This window comes from Trachymyrmex septentrionalis, unplaced genomic scaffold (genome assembly GCF_001594115.1).
Source record: "Trachymyrmex septentrionalis isolate Tsep2-gDNA-1 unplaced genomic scaffold, Tsep1.0 scaffold13, whole genome shotgun sequence".
Classification (NCBI taxonomy): domain Eukaryota; kingdom Metazoa; phylum Arthropoda; class Insecta; order Hymenoptera; family Formicidae; genus Trachymyrmex; species Trachymyrmex septentrionalis.
The window spans coordinates 3,694,425-3,704,129 of NW_017304438.1; the positions used below are offsets into that span (position 1 = coordinate 3,694,425).

Sequence of the window (9,705 nt, forward strand, 5' to 3'; positions counted from 1 at the left end):
TAAATAATTTTTTTATATTTTTTCTTGATTTTTTTCTAAAATAAATAGCGAAAATTACCTTTTTAATTATTTTTAATGTTTTCACATTATTATTATTATTTCTATTATACTAAAAAGTAATTTTATAAAAGAAAAAAGGATATATAAACATGTATAGGTATATTTCATATATAACTATATATGTTTATGAATATTTATGCGTGTTTATGTCTGTTTATACATATTTATACATATTCATGCAAAATTTTTTAGCGGAATATATTAAGTATTAAAAAATTCTCGTATTAGTTAGACTTCGATATATAATTATTTTTCTTTCTTCTTTTAACGGTGTATTGTATCGTCTTCATATGATAGCGTAATCTTATGTCTATTGAGTTTGTTTTTAATGACTTGTGGCATTAATGTTTTAGATTTCCGGTTGACGACAATTCTGTCTTTTTCCTATCGAAGTCTTACTGGATGAACTATCACTATATGCTACCATGGGACTGGAAAAGTGATGAATTCGGTTCTTATGAAAGAGGATTTATCACGTTTACCCTCAAAATATTGCGCGAACTCGGTCTTATCAATCAACTGAAGACTGCTACTTGCGATGATGTGCGAGAAGCTCTTTACAAAGTGGCCTCATCGCAAATGACAATGGATGAAGCTTTGGCGGAAGTAAAACAGAATGCAGAAGAAGTCGCTTATAGGGAGAAGCTGATATATCGTCATTAAAAAAATTAATTTATAAGAAAATAAACTAATGTATGTAATTTAATATATTATGTATACAGGGTATCCCGAAATTCACAAATTGGAATATCATAGTAAGAAAGTTTTCAAAAAATTCAGTAAAAAAGTGATTTGTGAAGTTTTATTTTAAGCAATAGTTTGTGAAATAATAAAAGTTTGTGAATATGGCCAACTATGGACTACGTTTAAACGCTGAATTTGTGTTACTAATATTACTGCACGTACGATTTATAGACAAGTAATCTAAAGGTAGTCCATAATTGACTATTTTTAAACTCTTATATATTAAAAACTATTGCTCAAAATAAAAATTCACAAATAACTTTTTTACTTAATTTTTTGAAAACTTCTTTGTTATATTATTCAATGTTCTGATTCGCAAATTTTGGAATGTCCTTTATTATAATATACAATTGAAATTGATATGTAATTAAACTTTGATATATGATCGGTTTCTGATATATACATAATGTCTGTTATAAATTAAACATCTGATGCTTGATAAATTTATTGTCTATTATATTTCTTTATTTATTGATAAATAAAGAAATATAATCGCTAAGAACAATAAACTGGAACAATAAACAAATATTAGATTTGTTTTTTCATTTTTGCCCTAGAATTCTCTTCCTCACTTTCGCCAAATATTAAATATATTATACCTATCTCTTAAGAAGTGTACACTAGCCACAAAAAACAGATACTATATCTCTATTGTAATTGTATCTACATTGCGTAATCAATGATCGAATTAATATATGATAATTTGATAGGTTGAATAACAACAAGAGGAGCAATAGCAGCGTGAAACACGCTGAATAAAGAGACGCAAGATATGTAATGTCTTTACATAAAAATATATTTTTTATTAAACATTTTATTTTAATTATTAATATGACAGCTCATTGTATAATACAATACAATATAGACAAATGATTTCTTTACATTTAATAGTAAAAAATAATTTTAATAATTTTGTGTTCTCGGAGCGAATCGTGACATTCATTTTACATGCTTGTCATACTAGATGAACAAGCATAATTTTATTTAAGCTATCAAGATTATGATGTAAAATAAAAGTCGTAACCAAAAGATAGGTAGAAATTTGTAGTAGAATAAATGCGCTAACAAATAACAGAATAATTTGTGACATGTCAACAATATAAATTTAAATTCTGTAAGAATATAAATTATAATTAAATGTTAACTTGATGCTGTTCCATTAATTTGACGCACTTACAAAATCGCGAAACACGCTGCGTTTTCGATCTTGTGAAAAAAGAAAAATAAATAAAGTTTACACGAAAAGATATTTTCGATGTCTTTGAAAAAAAGTATATAACAAAACAAATAACTATGAGAACTGCTTACACGTATTTATATCATAAAATGAATAATCGCTTACTTAATTAGAGCGAAAAGTTTCGTAAAAAATCATGACTTCTCTCATCGCTATAATTTTACATCACAAACTGTTACACACATAACAGTTCTTGAATCTTACATATTAACCGATACCAAGAGAATGATAAATTAATATAAACATACATCGCACATCCATCACGTCGTAGCTACATCACATTGGATACTTACGTTCGCTTTGGTTTATAAATCTTTATTATTATACTATTAGCACAAAAGTTTTTATTTACATACTTATTTCTTTCCATTAGAAACATAAATGATTAGTATATAAATAAATTATGCCAAATCCAATGTTACCTATACTAATTCATATAATACAATAAGCATGAAATATACTAATAGGAACTAACTAAAATAAGAATTACGAAAACGTAATGTAACTTAATTATAAAAATAGCAAATAATCTCTCTTATATCGCAACTAAAAACTTAAAAGAATTTTTGTGCTTATAATATTGTCATAAGAAAAACGAAAAATGAAGAAATTTTAACTGTTACGCTTGTTAAAATATAATGTCTCGCTGATGTTCTGGACGATTTTTTAAAGTATTTTTTTAAGTTAATTTTGATTGAGCGACAAGACGGTATTGTTTCAAGATTAATATCAAGTTTAAGAACCAAATTATTTATTTTAATCGAAAAGGTACAAAATGTGATCATGTAATAAATACATATATATTAAAATTGAGCAACATTGTAACCATTATACATTCTTAAAAACGGTTTGTATTTACGTCAAGTTAGATTTCTAATTTTTGTATCATATTTAAATTTTTACATTTCTTTTTTTTTTTCTTTACCACAATATTGTACATTTACGTGTTACTTTAAAAGCCAAAAGTACAAAATTATTACATTAGATCAATGCTCCAATTATACAAACATGTATATATCTATCGTTACGGTTATATGCGTTAAAAATTGTATGAATAATACAAACTATTCAATAATTACATAGTATAATTCGGAAGCTAATTATATATATATCAATTTCTATATCTGAAAAAGAGATAGAAAAGTTTATCGAACGAGTACATCTTGTTCGGGATCCAGAACACCATCGACATTACGAAAATCCTGCTCGATCGAGCCTTCCGAGGCTGTATTATATGGAACCCGCCAAATAATGTGCAACAACATGTCGAAACAGAGTTGCGCGGTGGTCGAGACGTAAGTCTTGGGGAAGGCCGACTCAAATATATATCTTTTATGAAATTTGTCCAAACGAATCAATTCGTGATCGTTGTGAACGAATGCGAAGAAAGCCTTATTTAATCGATAGTCTTGCACGCACACTCGTAGGATCCTACTGATCCTTCGTATGGTGCATCACTATCGCTTCGTCTCTTTCTTCCTGCGTTTGATCTGTATCGCCCCAACCCCATAACTCGTGGCTACCATCACCCGTCCTCTCTACTCGTTTCCTTACCATATCCTCAGATACGCTCTTTAAATCGTATGCCCAACCGATCTTCGCGAAGAAGTCGATAAAGGCTGTCGTAAAGTTGAACCTGTAATTGCCAAACTCGGCCGTCTTGTAATCCCAGGGAAAGACATGATGGTAATTGTGCCAACCTTCACCGAGGGCAAATATGGCAACACTTTTGTTCTCTGATGGATTGATATACCTATAATAAATAAGGAAACAATTGAATGTTGATCACATCGCCTAAAAATCATTTTAAAACATAAAGTCTGGTCAAGATTTGAGAAAAGTAAAGAATACAAAATTAAGTGATTTTTTTTCCTTTAAAAAAAATTAAGAGAGTACAAAATTTGATTTAAAAGATATACTCGCGTCTTTACTAATTATCGATACTTACTTGTCGTAGGGTTTGTTGCCGAAGAGATGAGCCGCAGAATTTACTAACCATGTCATGTTCAATGTAAAGATATAACGGAGGATGGTAGGAATAAAGTAAGCATTCGTCAAGGTCTCGTTCCAACATACGACCGGAATAACAGTTGGAAAAATGAAGCACATTATTGGCATCAGTATGATATAATATCTGAAATGAACAATAAATCATTGTAGATATTTCGTCAATAACATTATTTCGATTAATATCAATATGTACTTCTTTTGAAATGCCAATATGGGATCGCTCTCGAGATCACTCAAATCGATACGCTTGCCCTTTTCTCTAACTTCCGGATGTTTCCTACAGAGCAGCCAACCCATGTGCGAAAAGAAGAAACCTCTCTTAGCGTTATGCGGATCAGCATCGGTTTCGCTGTATTTGTGATGAACCCTGTGGTCTCTGGCCCAGTCGATCGCTGCATCCTAGATACGACAAAATTACTTGAATAATGTTGATAAATGTAGAATGCCTTATTCCTTTAAGGACCAAAATTAACAAAGTAATTTATAGATCATATTTCCTGAGGATTTTCAAGATCACTAAATTCGATCCTGGCTTCAGATTTTCGAATTCTAAAATTCAAATTTCAAAGAAATAATCTAAATATCGTGAAACTCGGTTTTAGAAGATTCTAGATATCGCTAAATTTGAATGTAGCCCGAAAACATTGAAATTTTAAAGAGTAGTAACCTCTATAAAGATTTAGCGTCATAATACTTATAATTAGAGTTATTTGAAAATCAGTTTGGAAATCGATACTAACTGAAGTTTGCGTAGCACTGATAAACATCAAATAAAGCGAAATTAGAAACTTGATGTTACTTCGCAATTAAAAATTCCTTAAAATTGAGTTTTATAAATATAATAAAACTATTTTTAAATATAATAAAATTATTTTTTTAAATTTTGTTTGCCATAATAAATCCATCATATAAAGTTTTTATTTTTAATCTCAGCAAAAATAAAGCATTATCAAATTACCCTAAGTCAAGTATTTAATGGAGCAAACAATTTACAAAATAAAAGATAAAAGGAAATCCCTGCAAACAGGATCACCTGTCTACAAAGAATTAATTCGTTTCGTTCGCATAAAACAATTTTAATACATTTCCGGCACACTTTGTATTTATATTGTTCCCTCGTATTTGCGTATTTCTCTGAATATTTATATTACAATAAATAAAAATGCCGAGAATGTGCATGTCAGTAATTCCGTCACAAACAACACATACTACGTATTAACGTACTATATTCTTGAGCTCATGGAATGTCTTTTTTTCTTAACAATACATCATTTGTTTAGTCAACATCTAACGACGCATTGGATTACATTATTTTACCATTTCTTACACGCGACGCGTGTTTCTACTTGACATCATTGCATCAACATGAATTCCTTATATCTCAGTAGCTACAAGAAAGAATCGATTCTATCGTATTTTCGTTCGATTGTTATGTCGTTTATATACATTTAATTTAATATTTGCCAAAATCCTAGGATTGGAATTTGTCACAAAAAAAGCTAATTATAAATTATCGATTTTATTTCTCTTTGAATCTAAATATTTTTATCTGTTATTTTGTGTACAATTTCTGAGAAATTCACCTACCTGGAATGCTATAGTATTCATAATCATGAGTATCAGCTGGAGAGGCCACTTGGCTTTGTAAGATCGGTGTGCCCAGAGTCGGTGAGCTCCGGCTGTGACTCCCAAGCCACTGACTTGATACAATAAAATTGCTGCAATCGAGAAAATTATTAAGTTACACGCAAAGGTTATCGTTTGCTCCAGATCATCAATCTTTATTGGATAACCATCTTATGACAAATTACATTACGAGAAATATGATTGACAATGCGGAACTGCAGAAAATTTATTCATAACGAATGTCGTAACGTATGTTTATATAATTACAACCATCTTGAAAAATATATTATAGTAATAAACACACGAGAGAGAGAATATGGTAATAATTCCAATAATACACCATTTAACTTAAACCAGTGACGGTTTAGCAATCTTTTTTAAACTAAAGCCATTTTCAGAAAACAAAATCTTGCGAGATTTTATTTAATTTATGTAATTTACTATATTATACTTATATAATTTATCGCATATATTATTATAATATGTACATAAATTAAACAGATAAAAAAATTGTATTATAATATCAATTAAAGAAATTAAATAGATAAATAATAAAAGGATTACGAGCTGCGAACCAAGCTGAATATTCGTTGCTAACTAATTAAATTCCATATTTACATAATAAAAACACAAATAATTTCGATTCGTCATCGGATCATTTTCAATGTGACAGAGAATTGCAATATAATTCGTTAATAAAAAATTGTTTTCGTCCACTTTATACAATTATTTCTTATGCATAGTGATGGTCACAGTAGATATTGCGATGCCACATTTGTCGATTTTTTTTCAATATTAGGTATTTCTTTTCATTTACAAATTCCTATAATCTTTGTTAAGGAAATTAGAAATGTATATAATATAATATATAATTTCTTTATTGATAGTAAGATAAAATCTTTTTATTTATTTGTTTATTCCCCAGTTATTCATTTTAATGATCCTTGTTACATGACTGTATAAACTTTGTGTAGAAATAACTATTAGAATGATTAACTTTGATATTATCAATAAAAAAATTAAAAATCAAAATAATTTATAAAACTTAAATATTTGACAAACATATTATTTATTTATAAAATATAAGCTACATTTTTTAATGTAAATTCTTGAAGATTTTAAAAAATATATTTCAAATAAAACTGTTAAACTGTTATGCATATTTTTATTATTTTTATAATTTACATTTTAAAAGTAGAAAATATAATTTTACATTTTCAGCTATGAGTTAATCGCAAAAAATTAATCAACGAGATGTGAATTGCACATTACTGACTTAAACGATATTATAAAAAAAACTCGTGTCAACAGGTATGTTAATCTCTTTCAAAAGAGTCGCAAGTAATGTCGGACATGTAATATTTTAGCCGACCTAATTGACATTCCGCTAATTGCTTGCGTTAATCAGCTTCGTGTAAGTGCAAAGTTGAACAAAGTCTACTACGATCAGTATGTTAACGCAAATATATCAGCTAAACTCAGTCTATCATGCAATCAATCAAATAATATTTTGATATAATTTGATTTCTTTATTAAACAAAAGTATTATTTCAAATAATTATTATGCAAGCATACGTTACATCACTTAATAAAATTGGACCACTCACCGAAAATGACGGTTGCCAATTTGGCGGACGTGAATGAGAGATAAATTCCGTAAAGGGCGCTGAGATGTAGATACGAGAAAATCATCACGTTTCTCCAAACGATACGCCGGACATATTTAGGTTTTTCCTTGGGTTCTTCAATTAGTTGCGGCTCGCCAAGAGTCTCACCTTCGAATAGCACTCCCGTCGGTGTGCTTGTTATATTCGGGGCCATGTCTATTAATGACATAAAAATTTCTATTATATATTTCTTGCAAACATTTTAATGTATCAAATCTTGCACTATCATCGTTATCGTATTGATTAATAATTTATTTTTTGTTTTGTTTTTATTATTCATTAATCATTTATATTTATAATATAATTTTTTAAAAATAATCGTTGTCCTGAGTATTTAATTATTTATATTGCTACATTAAAACATAAGGATAAAAATTAAATAAGAGGAAAAGTCCTATTTTCGATCGAAGTGAATCTCGGCGTTTAATAATATATATTCATGTGCAAATTTTTGCAAATACATTTTTCTATGTAGGACAAATCAAAACACGAGCGTGTTATAAATATAATTCCAATATTTTGTAGTATTAAAAGATTACAGCATACTAAAAAAGATATAAATCATATTTTTGTTAAAATTAAATTAAAAAATTAAAATTAGCTAAATGTTTTTAAATCAAACTTAAATTATTTCCAAATAAAATCAATGTTAAAAATAGAGCTCCTTTGACAAGACCGCCGCGACAATAATACATTTGCACACATGGCTTATTTGATGGAACTCGTATAATAAACATCGTATAATAACGTCATAATTATCGATACTCTTCTAGAATCAAAAGCCATGAAAACCTCGTGGAACAAATAGCAATGACGTATGACGCAAAAGCGATCGATAAAAGTAAAGTCAGTAGCAGTAAATACGAGTTTATATGGGACAAATACAAAATGTACCATTTCTCTCCTTTCAATTTTATCTTTCTCTTTCTAGTTGAAATTTACTGGGAGTACTTTTGTGCTGTTTACTAGAAATTTGACTTTACAATTATTGCGATTCGCAATTACACGTTAAAGCTACATGAAATGGTTATATCAGCGGACACTTTCTAGGCAATGCATGACCTGGAAACATAAAGCAATTGCGATTATGTCATTCGTACACGCACAAGCGCACCGGCTCGTCCGCTAATTGGTAACCGGTGCCCGGCGACAGTGATACTGAGGAAGTGACACCTGTAAGACTTTCACCACGTCGTCACACAAAATTATCAGCTGACATCTCGATTATCTCAGTTAAAAACTCACGTCGCAAGACCCGGATAGGTACATGATTAGACTTCGATTCATCGATGATGCTAGTGAAACCGCAAACACCGAACTACTACTCACACGGCGTATTTGCTATACTATAAAGTAATAACGGAGTACGGCTTCTCGCTTTCGTACTACGAAAAATAGACTTCTATTTGGATCACGTGTACAAATTTAAAATTTAGAAATATCTTTTTATTTTAATGATTGTTTTAATTATCTTAATTACTTTGGAGTCAACTTTCCCTCGATTCAAACGCAAAAGCAATTAACAGTTTCAGAATTATCGGCTGATTTATCGAGACCGACGTGCATACATACGGAACTCGTATATGCTCGTCGTTGCAATCCCACAAGTCGTCCTCAATTCCGTCAAACGCACGTGGATGTACGAGCCCGAACCGGAGGATCCGCCTATCTCCCGCGATCGCGAATATCGGAGTAGAACACAAAATCGTAATGGTTTCGACAATGCCTGGTCGAGGACCGTCTATCGACTGCCAGCAGTGCCAGCTGGATCCTCGATGTACGTCCTCCAGGCGCAGGCTTGCGCGGCACCGGGACGCCGACACTCGATATTTTCGTCGACAGTCGCTTGCGCGGAATCGCTCTGATGAGTGATCAGCTGTGATCCTCTTAATAACCCCCAAATAATCCAGTCATAAAGTTTCTATTGAAAACCCGAATCGAAATAATTTTAACGAGACAAAAGCAATGTACAATAACATATAAAATTCGTATAACTAAGTGAAGCTTTTTTTCAGTGCAATTATACGTGCATTCAATGAATTTTTTCAAAAGACAAAAAAATATAAAACAATAGGAACTTGAACTTGGTGTAATTTTTTACCAATTATGAACTTGATATTGTCAATAACAAGTGCATGACATATTAATTGAGATTATATTATCATAGTTCTTTTAATATTTTTTGTAAGCAGTAGAAATTATAAATACAATCTTGTTCATACATTTCTTAAGCTTAAAGAATATGCTATTATACTTATATTTTAAATAAATCTACTTTATTCATTACCAAAGAAATATGCAGTGAGAGAAAAAAAATAGTTGTAGCAATTATAAAGTACAACTCTAAAATTTAAATACTTG

At 30.0% G+C, this 9,705-nt stretch overlaps 2 protein-coding genes across 5 annotated transcripts in view; one reads left to right on the forward strand and one right to left on the reverse strand.

Annotated features, from left to right (window-relative positions):
* Positions 1 to 975, forward strand: part of LOC108756769 (acyl-CoA Delta(11) desaturase) — a 5,294-nt gene extending 4,319 nt beyond the window's left edge. For 2 of the 3 annotated variants that reach the window (XM_018500808.1, XM_018500807.1), the window contains exon 6: positions 414 to 723. In XM_018500808.1, the coding sequence (XP_018356310.1) occupies positions 414 to 723 (310 nt within the window). Of the gene's footprint in view, positions 1 to 413 lie in introns of all 3 variants that reach the window. The other variant, XM_018500809.1, reaches the window with a different exon arrangement.
* Positions 976 to 3,037: 2,062 nt separating this feature from the next.
* The window catches only part of LOC108756768 (acyl-CoA Delta(11) desaturase-like), a 17,587-nt gene continuing 10,919 nt past the window's right edge, over positions 3,038 to 9,705 (reverse strand). The window contains exons 1-6 of one of the 2 annotated variants that reach the window (XM_018500806.1): positions 8,917 to 9,086; positions 7,285 to 7,500; positions 5,639 to 5,769; positions 4,245 to 4,450; positions 3,990 to 4,175; positions 3,038 to 3,794 (exon numbers count right to left, since the gene is read on the reverse strand). In XM_018500806.1, coding sequence (XP_018356308.1) covers positions 3,473 to 3,794; positions 3,990 to 4,175; positions 4,245 to 4,450; positions 5,639 to 5,769; positions 7,285 to 7,498 — 1,059 coding nt within the window. In that variant the 5' untranslated portion in view covers positions 7,499 to 7,500; positions 8,917 to 9,086 and the 3' untranslated portion in view covers positions 3,038 to 3,472. Of the gene's footprint in view, positions 3,795 to 3,989; positions 4,176 to 4,244; positions 4,451 to 5,638; positions 5,770 to 7,284; positions 7,501 to 8,916; positions 9,087 to 9,705 lie in introns of those variants that run through there. The other variant, XM_018500805.1, reaches the window with a different exon arrangement.